This window comes from Cydia fagiglandana, chromosome 8 (genome assembly GCF_963556715.1).
Source record: "Cydia fagiglandana chromosome 8, ilCydFagi1.1, whole genome shotgun sequence".
NCBI classification, from domain to species: domain Eukaryota; kingdom Metazoa; phylum Arthropoda; class Insecta; order Lepidoptera; family Tortricidae; genus Cydia; species Cydia fagiglandana.
In genome coordinates, this window is record NC_085939.1 from 20,652,608 (window position 1) to 20,674,529 (window position 21,922).

The 21,922-nt window shown below is 38.4% G+C and overlaps 3 protein-coding genes across 3 annotated transcripts in view; 2 read left to right on the forward strand and 1 right to left on the reverse strand.

Moving 5' to 3' along the window:
- LOC134666811 (protein ARV1) overlaps positions 1–21,922 on the forward strand; it is an 80,911-nt gene that overhangs the window by 43,913 nt on the left and 15,076 nt on the right. The gene's annotated exons all lie outside the window — the stretch shown is intronic.
- Positions 9,962–18,577, forward strand: LOC134666815 (putative nuclease HARBI1). Its single transcript, XM_063524114.1, has 6 exons — positions 9,962–10,272; positions 15,908–16,480; positions 16,749–16,884; positions 17,016–17,157; positions 17,251–17,535; positions 18,378–18,577. Exons 2-6 carry the CDS (start codon positions 16,371–16,373, stop codon positions 18,485–18,487), a joined length of 783 nt encoding a protein of 260 aa, XP_063380184.1. The 5' UTR covers positions 9,962–10,272; positions 15,908–16,370; the 3' UTR covers positions 18,488–18,577.
- Positions 18,573–21,308, reverse strand: LOC134666812 (uncharacterized). Its single transcript, XM_063524109.1, has 4 exons — positions 20,957–21,308; positions 19,851–19,950; positions 19,296–19,418; positions 18,573–18,944 (listed from the first exon to the last, which is right to left on the reverse strand). Exons 1-4 carry the CDS (start codon positions 21,209–21,211, stop codon positions 18,583–18,585), a joined length of 840 nt encoding a protein of 279 aa, XP_063380179.1. The 5' UTR covers positions 21,212–21,308; the 3' UTR covers positions 18,573–18,582.

The following is a 21,922-nucleotide window of genomic DNA, read 5'->3' on the forward strand; positions in this document are numbered from 1 at the left end:
AAACACACTATATTTAGGTGCGGTGACTCCTGGTGTAAAGGCGGTTGAAGGAGATAACCGAATTTACATTGATTTTGAGGTACGAGAACGAATATATACAGGTCTAATGGACTCAGGAGCAAATTTAAGTATAATAGGGAACAATTACCATAAACATTTCTTAAACTTAGGATTTAATTTAATAAATTACACTACAACTGCGACTTGTGCAAACCGTTCTGTCGTTGAGGTCATAGGTAAAATCCTATTACCAATCAATTTCAGAGGGATGCTTTATAATATCATGTTTATGGTAATCCCAGAAGTATCTGATGACTTCATTTTTGGCATGGATTCTATATTAACACTAGAATTAATAGATATTTTTAAATTAAAAGATATTCACCTTCTAAAAAGGAAAACATCACTTAGGCCGGAGTCACTAAAAACATTATGTGCCATAGTGCCAAAACATGATCTCTCCCCTCTCGAATCTATTCAACTGGACAAAGTAATAAATGAATTTAAGTCAATCAGTACAGAGGAGCGAGGTCTGGGTAAAACATCTCTAGTAGAGCACAAGATCACAACAACGGGGCCACCAATAAAACAACGATATTATCCGCTTTCACCGGTTAAACTGAAGGCTTTAAATGACGAAGTAGACCGGATGCTTCAGCTGGGCGTGATAGCACCATCTAAATCACCATGGTCTAACCCCGTTGTTATGACCCCAAAAAAAGACGGTTCCTGGAGATTTTGTTTAGACGCCAGAAAACTTAACGACGTCACAGTCAAGGACTCATATCCTGTACCATACATTAATTCAATTTTAGATAATTTACGTGGCACACGTTATTTAAGCTCAATCGACTTGTCGGCGGCTTACTGGCAAATTTCTTTATGTGACTCCGACAACGTCGACGGCTCCGGCACGTCATGTCAAAAATGTGCATTTGTGGTACCAAACCGCGGACTATTTGAATTTAAACGCGTCCCGTTCGGTATCTCGAACGCGGGCTGTGAATTACAACGTTTGGTAGACTCTCTTTTTCACCATAAATACGGCGAGAAGATATTTGCATATTGTGACGACCTTCTCATAGCCACCAATTCGTTTGAAGAGCATATCGTTATTTTAAATGACGTTTTTCAAGCTTTAAGCAAGGCAGGTCTAACTATAAATTTTAGTAAGTGCGAATTTTGTAAATCAGAGCTTAGGTACCTTGGATACATAGTCGGTTCACAAGGTCTACTAACAGATCCACAAAAGCTAGATAGCATTAAAAATTTCCCGCGCCCAACAACCGCTAAGCAACTACGCGCATTTATAGGGCTCTGTTCTTATTACCGACGATTCGTGGCAAATTTTTCAACTATCATAGCCCCGATGACAGCTTTAATTGGCAAGAAGAAGGGTAGAGACACCGTAGACTGGACAGTGGAAGCAGAGAGGTCATTCCTAGCGCTTAAAGAAGCCCTCACCCAGGCTCCGGTGCTCGCCTGCCCTGATTTTTCCAAACCATTCCAGATTCATTCAGATGCATCAAGCGTCGGCATCGGGAGCGTACTTATTCAGGAATTGAGCGGTATAGAACACCCTGTAGCTTTTTATTCTAGGTTGCTTACGAAAACCGAACGAAATTACAGCACAACCGAACGTGAACTCCTAGCATTAGTGGACTCAATAAATCATTTTAGACCGTACATAGAAGGTAGCCGCTTTGTGGTGGTCACCGACCATATGTCGCTAAAATGGCTCAAAACGCTAAACAACCCTTCAGGTCGTTTGGCGCGATGGGCAATGCAGTTATCTTGTTTTGACTTTGAAATTAGACATAAAAAAGGCTCCATGCACGTAGTACCAGACGTTTTGTCACGTATTGAGGCAGTAATATTCGAAGGAGGTTGCAGTTCTAAAGATAATTGGTATAATAAATTATTTAAAAATGTAGAAACAAACCCAGTATTTCATAAAAACTATCAAATAAAAAATAAAGTACTATTTAGATATTCAAAACCAATATCAAATTTACAGACCGAAAATAATTGGAAAATAGTTTTGCCTAGAGAATTAATACCAGAATGCATTAAAGAAAATCATGAAAAATTAACAGTCCATCCTGGCACATTTAAAACTTTATCAAAAATTAAAGAAAACTATTTTTGGAAAGGCATGTATGCAGACGTGAAAAATTATGTGGCCACGTGTGAGAAGTGTAAAGCATACAAACACTCAAATCAGCCTCCACATGGGCACATGACAAACCAGAAAAAGGTTAATAAACCTATACACACTCTATCTATCGACCTAATAGGTCCTTTAGTACAATCATATTCTGGTCACGTCTACATACTATCTATAGTTGATGTATTTACAAAATATTGTTGGATTCACCCACTTAGAACTGCAACAACTAAAACAGTAACTACATTTATAGAATCAGAAATTTTAAATAAAGAGGGAATCCCATGTGTTTTAATCTGCGACAACGCAACAATATTCCAAAGTAAACAATTTAAAGATTTTTGTGCCACACACTCAATACCAAGGATATTTTATAACGCATATTACGCACCTCAATCTAATACAGTAGAACGCTTTAATCAAACTATTGAGACCTGCCTAGCTATTTTAGTAGGACAAGACCAAAGGAACTGGTCCAAGTACCTACCGCAAATCCAGCTATCTTTGAATAGCACTATTAATATTGTAACGGGGCATACACCATTCTTGTTGGCAAAGGGGCGAGAGATGATGACGGATGGCATGCTGCATTCCATTAGGGGCGGTATTCCAAATTCGTTAGACGACCTCCAAATTTCCAACCGGTCCGACAGAGCAACTGCTCTCAACGAGATGGCAGATATCTTCCAGCGCGTCACTGATGCTTTGACCAAAGCGTACAAACAAAACGCGGTACGATATAACCTGCGCCGTAAGGAACTGCGGCTAAGCGTAGGCGATATCGTATGGAGGCGTAATTTTGTACAGTCAAATGCAGCACACTTCTTCTCCGCAAAATTGGCACCGCGCTTCCTGAAATGCAAAGTCATTAAGAAGCATTCGGATGTCGTATATGATCTTCAGGAGATAGACACGGGTAAAATTGGAAAGTATCATGTCAAGGACATAATTAAAGTCCCACAAGGTGTATGTCACACGTAACAATTTATTTTATATTATTAGGGCATACTAAGATTTAGCCCATTCTTTTTTTTCAAGCATACATGCTTCTTTGACCCAACTGGTCAACATTTGTTCCAAGCATTTCCTAGGAAATCAAATTTTATAAGTAACTACATACCCTAAGGGCCCAGGGTGACTCAATTATGGTGGATATAATACACTAAGTAGGACATGGAAAAGAAAACCAAGTTTTTTCTTTTTCAATTAATGCAAGCCCATTGGCTGCATATTGGAGTTTGATTTAAGTGCGGGTTACAAGTAACTTCCACTATTGCTAGTATAAGTAATAAATAAAAACTACCAACTAGTAACCACATTATATTAGGGTACTAGTGGCTTTGTATTTGTAGGAATATAGGCATAGCAGAGCATGCTATAGTAAAACATAACTATTAGTATATCAATAGGTAGCATTACATTAGGGATAGAAATACATGTAATATACTAATTAATTAGAATAAATTAGCCTAATCAAAGATAACTAATATTTTTGTTAGCATTAAAAGATATCAATTAGCCTCAAAATGAGAGTTAGCTCATTATTAGCTATAGCGACTACATTATACAACTTAAGACTATTTCAAAGGAAATCTAGGTTATATTTTTTAGTTGAGTAGCAGAAACCACAGTGTGGTGGCCACACGCTGTGATTTCTAATGTGAAACATGTGATAGTCATGATCTGACCACAGCATAGTGTTAAGAGGTATACGTCTACGTTATAGTTCTAGAACATAATATAGGTAAATTAAAGATAAATATTAAGTAGCATACGAAACAAATAAATATAGGTTTAGTGTCAAACGATAATAAATATGGAGCGCATGTATATGTCCGCATGTATAGTTAACGTCCTACTGGACCAGATGATTTTTTGGGAAAAGATTTTTTTTTCTCCGGTTACCCCGGCTGCCTCGGTTAAGCGGCGCTTAACCTCTTTGCCGAGAGAGGGGATATTGTAGCGATGCTACGTATTTGCCTAGGATAAATACATGTTTTTCCATACAAGATAACCGGTACAACATGACTGTCGCATTTCCAACAAAATAACATACACCAGAGTATGACACTTATGTAAAACTATAATGTACCTCCTCAGCTGTAGGTTGGTTGGCGTATCCTGCCTCCTGGTTAACTGGTTTCGAAGAAACAAGGCTAAAGAGTATGCCACTTGAACGGAACTTGTCACCCAGATTGCGCGGAGATTGGTGAACCAAACCTGGCTTCATGCATATCAAAATGACCCTCCTGGTCTACCCCAACTGCTCAAATAGGTCACTTCCTAATTTAATTAGTATTTTAGAATCATTTTCGGAATTTTTATGAAACATAAATAAGGTTGAAATTTTGACAGGAGAACTGTCAGAGAGTAGACTATGCGTTTAGTTACCGCATCGGAAAGAAGGTATTCTGAATGAAACAAGGTAGGAAACGTACGATAGAAATATAATTATTAGTAATTATTATTAACCACTTAAAATATTACAAGTATTAATGAGCATTGATATTTTTTCGAGAGTCATATGATTTGGAAAAGGTTTAAGTTGGTTTGACGTTTGATGCGTCGATATGGATCGAAACGGAGGGCTGGGGATTTTGCTAGAATTGACAATGGATGGGGAGTTGGTACTGGGGCACGCTAGCATTTATACAGTTCCTAATTGAATATCGAAATAAACCGCCTCGCCCCCTTCCGCCGCCTGCCCTGGCCGGTGGAAGATTGGGATATATGTAAAGTGCGCCGTGTGTGTGTGTGTTGTGCGCGAAAAGGGCGTAGCCCACCGAGTGCTTTCCGTGCCGCCGGCGAGCGCAAGCATGGCCGACGGTCGTGTTGCTCCGAGCGCCGTTGCGCGCTCCCTGATGTGCTGAGCGTCGTGGGGACGCTGGTTTTCACCGCAGGGCGCAGTTTCCAGGGCCTGCGGACTGCGTGCCGCCTGGCGATCCCGAGGTGCTTCACACAGGCCTCCCCTTCACTTTCGTGGCCTGTCGACTCCGAGGCGCGACACGTTGGCGCCACCATCAAGCCGTAGGGCACGGCCTTGACCCGCGAGCCGTGTGTCGGACAGCCTTGCCGCGGTCCGACGACCCCAAGGTCTCATCGCGCGGGTCCTTCTTGTGGAACTCCTGAGCGCCGCGGGTTGTTCTCGCCCGGGCTTGCCAAAGCCGGAGCTTGAGGAACGCCCGCCGCCCACCGTCAGCGATCCGCCTGCTGCGTTAAATACCAGCGGGCCTGTGGATGATAGCTACGTTCGGTACCCGTGAGTGCACTAGACTTTTATCCCAGGTTTTGGCCAAAACCCCGCGTCTCGTTCATCTCGCGATCGTAGATTAAGGTTTACTATAGTGTCACCCCATAACCGCCGACAGTTTAGAGAAACCGATTGTATTCTGAGCAGCGCCCGCCCTAAAGCGGAGTGCATTGTAGTAGTTAGCGAATTGTATTAAATTGCATGTCATATATTTGGTCTTATCTTTTCAATATCCTATCAAGTTCCCATTAACCAGGTTAGAGTAACAAGAGGACCCTTGCACTCCAAAGGTGAAATGTTTTACTGCGGATCTTATCCGGGGCATCACTTCCATTAATCATTTAGACATCTTAAAAACCTTATTATTTCTCATACAACAACAATATCATTTTACATATACGACAGTTTCAAAAATCTCTTGCTGGCCGTTTCAGCACTTGTAGCTCTCATCAGCCACTTAAGCAAGAAAATCTTAATTTTATAATTTTCTGTTAATTGACTAGTCTTATCGATCGAGTATCAACTTGCGACGCACAATCGTTTGTAGGTTATGACAGTAGCTATCTGTCACATAGGTCGAAAATCCCTTGCTTGCCGTCCTTCATGGTAAAAATCTTTGAAAACTGCAACTTATCAGAATATTTTGGGTACATTTCGCTTTGGTATCCCCTTTTCACAATGTTTGCGGTCGAGTATCACTTAAAGCTCTCAGCAGTTCTTTAGCATGATTATCTAGCTGTATAGTTCAGGTTTCAAAAATCTCTTGCTGGCCGTTTCAGCACTTGTAGCTCTCAGCAGCCACTTAAGTAAGAAAATCTTAATTTTATAATTTTCTGTTAATTGACTAGTCTTATCGATCGAGTATCAACTTGCGACGCACAATCGTTTGTAGGTTATGACAGTAGCTATCTGTCACATAGGTCGAAAATCCCTTGCTTGCCGTCCTTCATGGTAAAAATCTTTGAAAACTGCAACTTTTCAGAATATTTTGGGTACATTTCGCTTTGGTATCCCCTTTTCACACTGTTTGCGGTAGAGTATCACATAAAGCTCTCAGCAGTTCTTTAGCATGATTATCTAGCTGTATAGTTCAGGTTTCAAAAATCTCTTGCTGGCCGTTTCAGCACTTGTAGCTCTCATCAGCCACTTAAGTAAGAAAATCTTAATTTTATAATTTTCAGTTAATTGACTAGTCTTATCGATCGAGTATCAACTTGCGACGTACAATCGTTTGTAGGTTATGACAGTAGCTATCTGTCACATAGGTCGAAAATCCCTTGCTTGCCGTCCTTCATGCTACAAATCTTTGAAAACTGCAACTTTTCAGAATATTTTGGGTACATTTCCCTTTGGTATCCCCTTTTCACAATGTTTGCGGTCGAGTATCACTTAAAGCTCTGAGCAGTTCTTTAGCATGATTATCTAGCTATATAGTTCAGGTTTCAAAAATCTCTTGCTTGCCGTTTCAGCACTTGTAGCTCTCATCAGCCACTTAAGTAAGAAAATCTTAATTTTATAATTTTCTGTTAATTGACTAGTCTTATCGATCGAGTATCAACTTGCGACGCACAATCGTTTGTAGGTTATGACAGTAGCTATCTGTCACATAGGTTGAAACTCCCTTGCTTGCCGTCCTTCATGGTAAAAATCTTTGAAAACTACCACTTTTCAGAATATTTTGGGTACATTTCGCTTTGGTATCCCCTTTTCACAATGTTTACGGTCGAGTATCACTTAAAGCTCTCAGCAGTTCTTTAGCGTGATTATCTAGCTGTATAGTTCAGGTTTCAAAAATCTCTTGCTGGCCGTTTCAGCACTTGTAGCTCTCATCAGCCACTTAAGTAAGAAAATCTTAATTTTGTAAATTTCTGTAAATTTACTAGTCTTATCGATCGAGTATCAATTTGCGATGCACAATCATTTGTAGGTTATGACAGTAGCTATCTGTCACATAGGTCGAAAATCCCTTGCTTGCCGTCCTTCATGGTAAAAATCTTTGAAAACTGCAATTTTCAGAATATTTTGGGTACATTTCGCTTTGGTATCCCCTTTTCACAATGTTTGCGGTCGAGTATCACTTAAAGCTCTCAGCAGTTCTTTAGCATGATTATCTAGCTGTATAGTTCAGGTTTCAAAAATCTCTTGCTGGCCGTTTCAGCACTTGTAGCTCTCAGCAGCCACTTAAGTAAGAAAATCTTAATTTTATAATTTTCTGTTAATTGACTAGTCTTATCGATCGAGTATCAACTTGCGACGTTCAATCGTTTGTAGGTTATGACAGTAGCTATCTGTCACATAGGTCGAAAATCCCTTGCTTGCCGTCCTTCATGCTACAAATCTTTGAAAACTGCAACTTTTCAGAATATTTTGGGTACATTTCGCTTTGGTATCCCCTTTTCACAATGTTTGCGGTCGAGTATCACTTAAAGCTCTCAGCAGTTCTTTAGCATGATTATCTAGCTTTATAGTTCAGGTTTCAAAAATCTCTTGCTTGCCGTTTCAGCACTTGTAGCTCTCAGCAGCCACTTAAGTAAGAAAATCTTAATTTTATAATTTTCTGTTAATTGACTAGTCTTATCGATCGAGTATCAACTTGCGACGCACAATCGTTTGTAGGTTATGACAGTAGCTATCTGTCACATAGGTCGAAAATCCCTTGCTTGCCGTCCTTCATGGTAAAAATCTTTGAAAACTGCAATTTTCAGAATATTTTGGGTACATTTCGCTTTGGTATCCCCTTTTCACAATGTTTGCGGTCGAGTATCACTTAAAGCTCTCAGCAGTTCTTTAGCATGATTATCTAGCTGTATAGTTCAGGTTTCAAAAATCTCTTGCTGGCCGTTTCAGCACTTGTAGCTCTCAGCAGCCACTTAAGTAAGAAAATCTTAATTTTATAATTTTCTGTTAATTGACTAGTCTTATCGATCGAGTATCAACTTGCGACGCACAATCGTTTGTAGGTTATGACAGTAGCTATCTGTCACATAGGTCGAAAATCCCTTGCTTGCCGTCCTTCATGCTACAAATCTTTGAAAACTGCAACTTTTCAGAATATTTTGGGTACATTTCGCTTTGGTATCCCCTTTTCACAATGTTTGCGGTCGAGTATCACTTAAAGCTCTCAGCAGTTCCTTAGCGTGATTATCTAGCTATATAGTTCAGGTTTCAAAAATCTCTTGCTGGCCGTTTCAGCACTTGTAGCTCTCATCAGCCACTTAAGTAAAAAAATCTTAATTTTATAATTTTCTGTTAATTGACTAGTCTTATCGATCGAGTATCAACTTGCGACGCACAATCGTTTGTAGGTTATGACAGTAGCTATCTGTCACATAGGTCGAAAATCCCTTGCTTGCCGTCCTTCATGGTAAAAATCTTTGAAAACTACCACTTTTCAGAATATTTTGGGTACATTTCGCTTTGGTATCCCCTTTTCACAATGTTTGCAGTCGAGTATCACTTAAAGCTCTCAGCAGTTCTTTAGCATGATTATCTAGCTGTATAGTTCAGGTTTCAAAAATCTCCTGCTGGCCGTTTCAGCACTTGTAGCTCTCATCAGCCACTTAAGTAAGAAAATCTTAATTTTATAATTTTCTGTTAATTGACTAGTCTTATCGATCGAGTATCAACTTGCGACGTTCAATCGTTTGTAGGTTATGACAGTAGCTATCTGTCACATAGGTCGAAAATCCCTTGCTTGCCGTCCTTCATGGTAAAAATCTTTGAAAACTGCAACTTTTCAGAATATTTTGGGGACATTTCGCTTTGGTATCCCCTTTTCACACTGTTTGCGGTAGAGTATCACATAAAGCTCTCAGCAGTTCTTTAGCATGATTATCTAGCTGTATAGTTCAGGTTTCAAAAATCTCTTGCTGGCCGTTTCAGCACTTGTAGCTCTCATCAGCCACTTAAGTAAGAAAATCTTAATTTTATAATTTTCTGTTAATTGACTAGTCTCATCGATCGAGTATCAACTTGCGACGTTCAATCGTTTGTAGGTTATGACAGTAGCTATCTGTCACATAGGTCGAAAATCCCTTGCTTGCCGTCCTTCATGGTAAAAATCTTTGAAAACTGCAACTTTTCAGAATATTTTGGGGACATTTCGCTTTGGTATCCCCTTTTCACACTGTTTGCGGTAGAGTATCACATAAAGCTCTCAGCAGTTCTTTAGCATGATTATCTAGCTGTATAGTTCAGGTTTCAAAAATCTCTTGCTGGCCGTTTCAGCACTTGTAGCTCTCATCAGCCACTTAAGTAAGAAAATCTTAATTTTATAATTTTCTGTTAATTGACTAGTCTCATCGATCGAGTATCAACTTGCGACGTTCAATCGTTTGTAGGTTATGACAGTAGCTATCTGTCACATAGGTCGAAAATCCCTTGCTTGCCGTCCTTCATGCTACAAATCTTTGAAAACTGCAACTTTTCAGAATATTTTGGGTACATTTCGCTTTGGTATCCCCTTTTCACAATGTTTGCGGTCAAGTATCACTTAAAGCTCTCAGCAGTTCTTTAGCATGATTATCTAGCTATATAGTTCAGTACCATTACCATGAGTTTACAGTGACGATGCTCGCTAGCGACTGCGTAAATGATTTCTATGGAGAATAGTACAGCGCCGTCGGCGGTCACTCATAGAACTAAAAATCGGCAGTATGAGTTCAACGCTAGCGATTACTTTTCGATAGGTATTTTACCTAGCTCGCTAGCGAGTAACGTTTGTAGCTGTTGCCTATAGAAATTGGTACCATGAGTCACATTTTTGACATACGCTACCGAGCAATACGTTATCGACTGTAGTAATCTATTTCACTGGCATATTGGAGCGTGAAAACTTATTAGAATTCGTGTTATAGTATATTTTCTTATCATTATTTATGTAAATGATAAAAAATGTTTACGAACATATTAGTTCCGCTACTCACCGCTGCCATCCATCACACCAGTTCTACTAGTCGCCGCTGTCCGTTCACGCGAATGATTCACTTCTTAGATAATTAACTAAAAAATATTTCGACGCTTATTACTACTACATCCTAAAATATGGACCAAATACTTCAATCATTAGCAAATATACAAGCAGAGCTAGCACATCAAAAGCAAGATATGAAAAACATGGAAGAAAATATAAAAGAAGCGATAAATAAAAACATAGACGAAAAATTTAGCCGCATCGAAACAAAAACAAATCAACTAGAACAAAAAATTGAAAATCAACAAAAAACAATTGACTTTCTAGATAGACAAATGAGGAAGAAAAATGTAATTTTCTTCGGAATCCCTGAATCAGAAAAAAATTACGAAGACCTGCTTAACCGCATCCTAGAAGTTATAAATGAAAAAATGGACATTGCATGCCCGAAATGGGAGATCGAAACTGTAGTAAGACGAGGAAAAAACAACGGCAAGACAAGACCAGTCGTGGTAACAACAACAACTACAAGTAGAAAAATACAACTTCTAAAAAAGAAAAAATCTTTAGAAAATACTGGTATATATTTAAAAGAAGATTATACACCAAATGTCCTACAAAAACGCAAGGAATTGCAAGAAGAGTTTAAAAGACGACGGCAATCAGGAGAAAGGGTCGTGCTACGCTACGATAAAATAGTCACATTAAGATCCCAAAACCAACATATTATTAGAACACCCAGGGGAAGCGGCACAAACAAAAGACTCATGTCAGACTCGCCAGAAGTTGAATATAGCGGGAAATCAACAAATAACGAAGAACACGTAAAACAAGCACCCAAGAAAAACAAATCCCAGAGCATAACTAGCTTCCTACGCGCCCCACAACTAAGTTTAACAACGAATACACCTAACACTCAAGGTTGTCAGGAAATATCGAAAAAAAGCTCTCTGCAACATGCCCCCGAAAAAACCACTGCGCAGCCTCAAGACTCAAGATCTACAATAATAACACCATAGCAAATACCACCGGCCCCTCCACCTCTCCCAATACGGCCAGTCACCGCGGGAGAGAAAGACTACAACCCTCCAACTTGCCAACAGCCGATGAAAACCAAAAATAAAAATTTAGTCTATATCGCAACTTACAATGTTAGAACCCTGTCAACCCATTCTCGCTTTCTGGAACTATTGGACGCCCTAGACAACACAAAATTCGATATAATAGGCCTATCGGAAATAAGACGCCTTGGAAATACAATACAGGAACACGATAATGTGATATTTCACTATATAGGTGAAACAGCGGGCCTATATGGAGTAGGATTTTTAGTGAAAAAATACCTTAAAACGAACATCGAAAGTTTTATTGGACTTTCAGAGAGGGTAGCGCTATTGAAAATAAAAATCGGAGATGTCCAACTAAGCTGTATACAGGTCTATGCACCGACAGAGGCAGCCGACGACGACGAAATCGAGTCATTTTATAGTACTATCCACAAAGCATTAAAATTATCTGGAAAAAACGTCGTAGTTATGGGCGACTTCAACGCCAAAATTGGCCAACCAACTCCTGAAGACAGCTCAATCATGAAAAAGTTCGGCTATGGAGAACGAAACAATAGAGGTGAAAGACTGATACAGTTCGCCCACGAAAATAATTTCTACATCATGAACACGTTCTTTAAAAAGAAAAACAAACAAAAATGGACATGGAGATCTCCAGATGGCATCACAAAAAACGAGATTGATTATATTCTGACAAACCTATATAAAAATGTTCAAGACGTACAAATTATCAATTTATCATTTCCGTCGGACCACCGATTTGTAAGAGCCACTTTTAATTTAAATAAAATCAAGAACAACAGATCAAACTACGCCAAAAACCCCAAAAAAGTATTAAAAAATGAGGAAGAAATATCAAGTTATCTAGAGGCTTTGAATAGCTGCCAAGAGGATCTTTGTCTCCGACACGAAGACTATACCGTGCAGGGCTATTATGACAAAATAATATATGCTATAGAAAATAGTCTAGAAACTGCCCTCACTATGCACACAAACAAAACTGCCAGTATTATATCTGAACGCACGAGAAGGTTAATTCACCGAAGAACAGAATTACAAAAGTTAAAACCAAAATCACGTGAAATGAAAAATGAACTAAAAGCACTTTATAAGCTTATAAGTAAATATATCCGACAAGACTACAAAAACCACCGACAACATACCATAGTAAAGTACCTAGAGTCGGCGGGGAGCCTCAAAAGAGCCTATAAAGAGCTACAGTCGCACAAAACTTGGATAGAGGGCCTTCGCGGAACACAAAATGTATCACAAAACAGAAAAGACATACTCCAGATAGCTACAAAGTTTTATAAAACGCTATACGATACTCCAGTACAGCTCGAAACCTCTCCTTATATACTAAATGAACTAGGAAACTCGACGGAGCCGGAACCAGTAGATGAAATTGAAATTATTGGCGCAATAAAGCGGCTCAAACTGGAAAAAAGCCCAGGACCCGACAGGATAACTAATGAGTCAATAAAAATTGCTTGCACACTTCTTGCTACACCTTTAAAAATACTTTTCAATAAAATACTAAACACTTGTATAACGCCTAAGCAATGGTCAGAATCAAATATTATACTTCTATACAAAAAAGGCGATCCCAAGGATATAAATAACTATAGACCCATCAGTCTCCTTCCTTCGCTATATAAGTTATTCTCGTCAATAATAGAGAAAAGAATAAGCCCTACATTGGAATCGTATCAACCTATTAGTACGGTCATTATATCCAAAAAACCGACCCTACCCGTGAATAATTAGTTCTTGGATTTTTTTTTCGTAGGTCCCTCGGGGGGGTCATTGGGAGTGTAAATTCAAAAAGTAGGCTAAATCAGGCTCCTGCGTATATTCAAAAAATGATTTTTTCCAAAAAAACGGTTTTTCTTCAATATCTCGGCCATTTTTGATTTTACAGTAAAACTGTAAGGACAAAAATTGTAGGAAATTTGATTCTCTACAAGTTAGTCCAGTCATTATATCCAAAAAACCGACCCCTCCCGTGATTAATCAGTTCTTGGATTTTTTTTTGTACGTCCCTCGGGGGAATCACTGGGAGTGTAAATTCAAAAAGTAGACTGAATCAGGGTCCTGTGTATATTCGAAAAACGGTTTTTCTTGAATAACTCGGTCATTTTTGATTTTACAGTAAAACCGTGAGGACAAAAATTTTAGAAAATTTGATTCTCTACAAGTTTGGTCCTCACAATTTTTCTTCTAGGATCGATAGTTTGGAAATAAAATTTGAAAAAAGCGACAAATTCAAAATATTTTCAACATCTCGTTTATTTTGAACTTTACGACATAAATGAAGAGGACTAAACTTGTAGAGAATCAAATTCTGAACAGTTTTGGTTCCCACCTTTTTTCCCCTAAAATCGATATTTTAGAAATTAAACCTGAAAAACGCGACAAATTCAAAATATTATCATTATCTCCTATGTTCCACGCTTTACGGCATAAATGAAGGGAAACAAAGTTGTAGAGAATCAAATTCTGAACAATTTTTGTCCTCACGGTTTTACTGTAAAATCAAAAATGACCGGGTTATTCAAGTAAAACCGTTTTTCGAATATACACAGGACCCTGATTCAGTCTACTTTTTGAATTTACACTCCCAGTGATTCCCCCGAGGGACGTACAAAAAAAATCCAAGAACTGATTATTCACGGGAAGGGTCGGTTTTTTGGATATAATGACTGGACTAACTTGTAGAGAATCACATTTCCTACAATTTTTGTCCTTACGGTTTTACTGTAAAATCAAAAATGGCCGAGTTATTGAAGAAAAGCCGTTTTTTTGGAAAAAAACCATTTTTCGAATATACGCAGGAGCCTGATTCAGCCTACTTTTTGAATTTACACTCCCAGTGACCCCCCCGAGGGACCTACGAAAAAAAAATCCAAGAACTAATTATTCACGGGTCAAAATCTATAATGACTGTACTATATGGAACAAGCTGGATTTCGCAAAGGTTACTCTACAGCTGACCACATCCATTCCGTAGAGTTACTTATAGAGAAGTACCAAGAGTTCCAAAGACCGCTCTATATAGCCTTTATAGATTACCAAAAAGCCTTTGACACCATACTTCATGCATCAATATGGGAAGCCCTAACGGTTCAAAATGTAGAGAACAAATACATCAAGATTCTGAAACATCTTTATGATAATAACATCAGCAAAGTGAAACTGGAGTCTACAGGCCCACCTATACAAATTAAAAGAGGAGTGAGGCAAGGGGACCCTATCTCACCAAAAATTTTCATAGCCGTGCTGGAAATGGTTATAAGCAAATTAAACTGGAAAAGAGCTGGCTTGGACATCAACGGAAAACGTATCAGCCACCTGAGGTTTGCTGACGACCTAGTCTTGCTATCAGAAAACAGTGTTAATCTGGAGTATATGATAGACACTCTACAAAAATCAAGCAGACAGGTGGGCCTAGAAATGAATTTTAGTAAAACAAAAATTATGACAAATTCATCAAAGCAGCCAATAATCATCGAAAACGTACCACTAGAATATGTCGACTCATATATATACCTAGGCAAGCTAATCTCTTTCGAAAAAGAAAGCAACGAGATGGAAATTGACAGAAGAGTAAAAAGGACATGGAAAAAGTATTGGAGCCTAAAGGAAATTTTCAAAAGCCACATACCTATAAAGATTAAGAGAAAGGTCATGGATACCTGCCTATTGCCATCACTCACCTATGCTTGCCAGACGTGGAAATTCACAAATCAAATAAAAAATAAAATAACCTCCTGCCAACGAGGTATGGAGAGAAGTATGTTAAAAATCAGAAAGATTCAAAAAATACGGCACTCTAACATAAGACAAGTATCTGGAGTAATAGACGCCTTAGGCCACTCAAAAAAAATGAAATGGCGGTGGGCAGGCCACGTAGCCCGCATGAGCGACGGTCGCTGGACAACGGTGCTAACTAAATGGCCAGGCCCGCTAGGCAAAAGAAAACGAGGAAAACCAAGAGCCAGATGGGAAGACGACATCACACATACGGCTGGCAAACTATGGATGACACAAGCCAAAGATAGAGACCTTTGGTCATCGCTGGAGGAGGCCTTTACCCTCAGCTAAGAGGGGTTCTCGCTTGACATTACTATTCATACTAAATAATTATACCTATTATTATTGACATTTAAATTATTATCTGTATTTTTTGACTCTATCATTGACATTGCTATTTATACTTAACTATTGTAATAGTATGGACTATTGACATTTAAATTATTATCTGCATTTTGTTGACTCTATTATATTATTATTTCCTAGTAAATTTTGATTTATATTAAAAATTGTTTTTGAAATGAAATGACATGAAAATATTCAATTTAATTAAATGTATTACAGTAAATGAGCAATTAATAAATAATAATAAGGAATTAATAAAAAAAAATAGCATGATAGAATAGGGACATATGGAAATGTGTTATTATTTAAATTGTATGTGTTTGTATGTTATATTTATTAGCGAGAAATAAAAGGCTTTTTTATTTTATTTATTTTATTTATTTATGTAAATAATGTCAGCAAGGCATTATTTGGCATGGGATATGTTAGCGAAAGCTGCATATGAAGACGAACGACGTGAACAAGGAAAATATCAAGCCGATATGAGAAACATATTAAGAAACCCACTTCAACACATAAGTGAGAATAATTTTATTAAAGAATATAGGCTTAGCAAGGAAGCTTTTGAGGATTTGTGTGATTTGTTAATAAATCATGCGGATTTGAAATCCACTCAAAGAGTGTCAGTGGAATCAAAGTTAAGTATAAATTCTATAAAAGTGTTAAGTACTTATACATTTTATTTGACATTTATGAGTGTTATTTTGTAATTAACCAACAAACTAACTCTTGCAGGTTTTATGTGCATTACTATTTTATGCACAAGGTAGTTACCAACGTGTGACTGGCAAGGCACACCATTTTTCGCAGGAAGCAATGAGTGTTTATATTGAAGAAGTAACAACCGCTTTGAACCACCCCAATATTCTAAAAATGTTTATCAATTTTCCAACCACACGCCAAGAAAGAGATGACATTAGACACAGGTAAAAATAGACGAATCACAACTTAAACTAGGTACTGACGTAATTTACCTATCTGCTGGCTGAAGCTAGAACCCTGAATTTTCATTAATATATAGGGCTTAACATGCTTAAGATATATTCTCAAAAACATTCAATATGTTCATATTGTAGTTTAAGAATTATTGTGCAACAAAGTTCCTTATTTTCGACACTGACTCACTCACTCACGTAATATTCTTTCCTCTTATGACCACAATACAATACCTACAAACCAATCTTCACATTTTAGTTTTTTCAATAAATATGGAATCCCAGGGGTGATAGGAAGCATTGACTGCAGCCACTTCAAGATATTTACACCCAAAAAGGAAGAAGAACACTTATATTTCTGTAGAAAGCATTATCACTCAATGAATGTACAAATGGTAAGTAGGTCTGTTTTTATCTGTATAGGTACCTAACTTACTCCTTAATAAATTTAGATTCACATGTTTATCTAAAAGCTATTTACTTACTACTCGTAATATTATATACTTACAATATATTAATTTTTCAGATATGTGATCAGGATTGTAAAATTTTATCCATTAATGCTAAGTTTGGAGGTGCAGCCCATGATTCTTTCATATGGGAAAATAGTAATGTTAACAATTATATACAGTCTTTACACAGGCGTAATGAAATTGTCTGGCTTTTAGGTAAGACAATATATTTTGAATATAATTTAAATTATGATTCATTTAAAACAGCATTTATTTTTGTCCTTAATAAAAAATATTCCTATTTTACAGGTGATTCTGGTTACCCTCAACGGCCATGGCTGATGACACCATATTTAAACCCAACTCCCAACTCTATTGAAGAAACCTTCAATGCAGCCCACACTTCTGCAAGAGTTGTCATTGAAAACACTTTTGGGCGATTGAAGAACCGTTGGCGCTGTGTACACCGAGATAGAAATTTACATTATAGGCCAGAAAAGTGCTCACAAATTATTATAGCATGTTCTGTGCTACACAACATTGCCTTAAAGTACAATGTTCCGGATCCCGAAGAGATATGTGAACAAAATCAAGGTATCTATTATATAAGAAAACAGTACTAATAAAAAGGGCCTTCGGGATGGGATATAGGCTATACATAACTATGTATAGCCAGTATAGCCTATATCCCATCTCGAAGGTCCTTTTTATTAGTATACTAGCTTTTTCCCGCGACTTCATCTGCATGGAATCAGTAATTTAGGTAGGTATTATTTCATCCAATCTGCGTTTTGTTGATTCCCCATACAAACTTCCACCCCCTTAAAGGATGATTTCTGGGATAAAAACTATTCTATATCCTTCCCCACAACTCAAACCTATCACCATACCAAATTTCATTTAAATCGGTTCAGCGGTTATTGATTGCCCATACAAATTTCCACCCCCTTAAGGGATTCTGAGATAAAAAGTATCCTATGTCCTTCCCCGGGAGTCAAACTACCCCTATACTAAATTTCAACTAAACCGGTTCAGCGGTTTAAGCGTGAAAAGGTAACAGACAGACACACTTTCGAATTTTTAATATTATATTACTAGCTTTTGCCCGCGACTTCGTCTGCGTGGAATCAGTAATTTTGTTAGCTATTATTTTGTCCAAAAGGACCCTTTGTCCTTCCCCGGGATTCAAACAATCTCTATACCAAATTTCATCTAAATCGGTTCAGCGGTTTAAGCGTGAAGAGGTAACAGACAGACAGACAGACTTCCTTTTTATAATATTCGTATGGATAGTATGGATATACCTACTGGTGAAAGAACGTATGAAATCGGATAGGAACTTAGTTTAGGACAACATACAAAACTTCAAAATTACATTTTTATAATATTAGTATATAAATTAAATAATTACCTATAGAAGAGCTCACTCTTTTCAGAATTTCATCGAGAGGAAGTGGTATTGGAAGATGGAGGTGCTAGCGATTTATTAATGGGGAGAGCACTACGGGATCAGTTAGCTAGAAGACTTGCATCAAGACGGTCATAGTATAATTGTTTAAGAGTGTAATGTTTGCAAATAGGTACCAAGTATCATTTGTTAAATAGGTAAAACAAAAATATACATACACATTTATAACATTTTTATTTTTTTTCCAAATGACTTACAATTCTATTTCCCAATACTAACAATTGACTAAAACAATCTAACCACCTTTCTTGCATCCTTATCTCTAAATCTTTTAACCTATTCCTCTCCCGCTCTGCCTCCATTTGGAAATTTCGCCATTCACAGTCAGACCTGACGAAGGCTTGCCTTGCCAAATCGGACTGTGTCTGGGTACGAGTACGAGAGGAGAATGTTGGCGTCGGACGTGTTCGCCGCCGCCGTGGCGTAAGTGGTAAGGGCGTAGGACTCTGCGGCGCGTGCTGCCTGCCTCCAGCAGCCATCCGCGCGGCCCGAGTCGCAGGCTCCTGCGCCTGTGTCATGCCGGCCTCACTCCTGTCTAGCATCCGCGCGGCCCGAGTCGCAGACTCCTGCGCCTGTGTCATGCCGGCCTCACTCCTGTCTAGCATCCGCGCGGCCCGAGCCGCAGGCTCCTGCGTCTGTGTCATGCCGGCCTCACTCCTGTCTAGAGGATACAAAGTAATGATAAATCAGTATTTATTGCACATACATACATTCATACCTATTATAAATTGCAGGTTAAAAGAACACCTCTGCAAGATTAGAGTTTAAGTGTGTTGTGGGCAATGGGCTATAATATTACTGAGCAGTACTTACACCTATAAAATGTGTCAATAAATGCAAAATTTATTATCTGCTTCTAAATGAGGTTTAGTAAATAAAACTCTACCTGGGCTGTTAACTATTCCAGGCTCCTCTCTGCCCGCCAAGTCTTGGTTATTCCTGTCCACAGGTAAGGGTGGAAAAACTGGGGGTTGAGCTGATGTCCCTGGCCGATTCCAATCTTCAACATCTGCAATAAAAAATAAAAACAATAAAATAAATACTTGGTAACAAAATTACAACCAAAGAGAGATTGTACTGTACAGTCAGCTGCAGAGAAAAGGTACCACCCCTGCATAGAAATTTGTATGAAAAGGTGCAAACTGCTAAGCTAATAGTATTGCTGACTGTACATTGATACTGGGCTATAATATTCATACAAAAATATAAATCCAATAATTGTTACACATAAAATCATTGTCATCATAAATGAAGAAAATATATTTGTGCCGCTACCCTTTCCAGGATACCGAGTCGGGACAACCAGCTTTCTAGGCAGAATCAATACCAGCTAGGCTATGGTGACTCTTAACTATGTATGTTGTTAGAATTTTTCTCAGGACATGCATTAAATTAATTCCATTAATCTTATTTTTATAGCAACAATGATACGGAAACTCACTGGAACAAGTTTGTTGAGCAAACTCATCATGTAGTATAAAAATAGATGGGCTGTCATCATTATCAAGTGTCGGTAGTACAGCCAGTTCAGTTACTTCTTCCTGTAAAATATTTTAATTTAGGTATGACCATAGAGTAAGATTAAGGGTCGGTTCCACCAAACTGTTTATATCGTTAAAGAGTTCGCTAAATTTTTATGTATGGAAAGTTTCATAGTAAAGCGCCTGGGCGCGCCGGCTGACTTTGATCAGTCTGTCAAATGTGGTTGGTGCAACTGGCCCTAAATAAAGAATAACAAACTCCCATAGGACAGCATTCTCTGTGTAGGGGATTAAGTATGGGAGTTCTTACTTTTTATTTTATCCTTAGGGTAACATTCCATTTCTGACCGCAGCTGCACTACTGGTACTTAATGCGTCACTGTTACTGTCAATTTCCATAGTAAAATGAACAGTAGTGCAGCTGCGGTTGGAAATGGACTGTCACCTTAAGTGTAAGGCCTAAGTGGACGCTCGAGTGGGGCGTGCAGCGAGCGGGGTGTGCGGATTGCATGTTAAGTAAACAAATGGAAGCGTATAGGAGCAGCCTTAGTACACGCTGCTCAAATTACTTGTGAGCCCGACGCCATGCTGCACACCCCGCCGAAATTGTTATTAAGCATGAAGTACCCATTACCCTACCTCCAGGCCAACCTCCGGAATTTCTACAATGCCTGTAGCTGCCCGTGTCCCTGTTATAGCCAGCACCCTCTGCTCTAGGTCACTTAATTTTAATGTACAAGCAGGACCACCACCAGTTCCTGCTCCAGCTCTGAATATCCGAGCAGCCTTTTTCTTCGTATTGTTCTTTAGGTCACTCCACACCTTCACACCCAACACGCACACACACACACACACAAAATCAGTGAAGAGCGAACCAAATGTACATGCAAAGAAAAAAATGTGATGAATGAATAGGTAAATGAAAACATTATAAATATAAAGCTAATGGGTTACACACAAAACTTCCGTGAGAGACAGACATATTAAATATATTAAAAACCTGACATTACTCCAAACCCGATATTAGTGACCCGTTTTTAATATATTTAATATGTTATACACATACCTTTCTCCACTTATCTGTATTTTTGGTGACGCCTGTCGCATCCGCGTTCAAAAGTTGTGTCACCTCAGCCCACCGTCGGGTATTGAGCTCCTTCCCATGTGGCCCATCGCTGGGTTTGCTAAGGTCACCATGCCTGTTAACACATGAGATGAGAGGGACCTTAAAATACTTTGCTAACCACTTGAAACTAAAATATTTCATCATATTATTATAAACTAGGGAGACTGTATAACTCAAATTAAAGTTAAAGTACATAGATACTTACTTTTGCATGTAGTCAACTAGAAGTTGAAATTGCGACGTACTAGTACGCATTTTTTAGTGTTCCGTACAAAACTTTGTTTACGGAACACTTATGGGATCACTTCGGTCTTGCAAATCAGTTAATTTTGAAGTGAAAACTTCTTTAGCGGCGCTAGGCACTTTTTAGTGTTCCGTACAAAACTTTGTTTACGGAACACTTATGGGATCACTTCGGTCTTGCAAATCAGTTAAATACGTTTTTCTCAGAGACCGTTTGACATAGATACCTAAAATTTGGAACAGTTATAGCAATTACCACCACTCATATTGTAAATAAGTCAAAACTGCTTATTTCTTACTAAAGGGGGAAATTTAGGGGGTTGAGAGGGGTAGGCTGAAACTTTTTTCATTTGTAAGAATCGTGTGGGGTACCATTAGAAAGCTTGCAAAAAATTGAATCGATGGACTGATTTTGACTTCATTTTAGACTGCAATAGTTTCGTCAAAAAATGCATTTAAAGTTGCAAGTTTTCATACAAAAATTTTCACCTCTGTCCTGGCGATTTTCGCGAAAACTATAGCTAACAGGCAGCTGACCAGTCAATACCCAACTTAAAGAAGCATGGAGACGGCGGGAAAATTATCAGCTTAACTTTATCTTTATTAGTTTTTCAACTGCAGCTTGACCTTTGGTTGCTTAGGGCTAGCTAACTGATGCTTACA

What these genes read in the sequence shown, in the direction of transcription:
- LOC134666815 (XM_063524114.1), top strand. Translation starts at nt 16,371, where the DNA reads ATGAGTGTTTATATTGAAGAAGTAACAACCGCTTTGAACCACCCCAAT. An exon ending in AGAGATGACATTAGACACAG is followed by an intron (nt 16,481 to 16,748) that starts GTAAAAATAGAC and finishes TTCACATTTTAG; the next exon opens with TTTTTTCAATAAATATGGAA. An exon ending in ACTCAATGAATGTACAAATG is followed by an intron (nt 16,885 to 17,015) that starts GTAAGTAGGTCT and finishes TTAATTTTTCAG; the next exon opens with ATATGTGATCAGGATTGTAA.
- LOC134666812 (XM_063524109.1), bottom strand. Translation starts at nt 21,211, where the DNA reads ATGTACTTTAACTTTAATTTGAGTTATACAGTCTCCCTAGTTTATAAT. An exon ending in TGCTCAACAAACTTGTTCCA is followed by an intron (nt 19,419 to 19,850) that starts GTGAGTTTCCGT and finishes TTTTTATTGCAG; the next exon opens with ATGTTGAAGATTGGAATCGG. An exon ending in TGGAATAGTTAACAGCCCAG is followed by an intron (nt 18,945 to 19,295) that starts GTAGAGTTTTAT and finishes CGCGGATGCTAG; the next exon opens with ACAGGAGTGAGGCCGGCATG.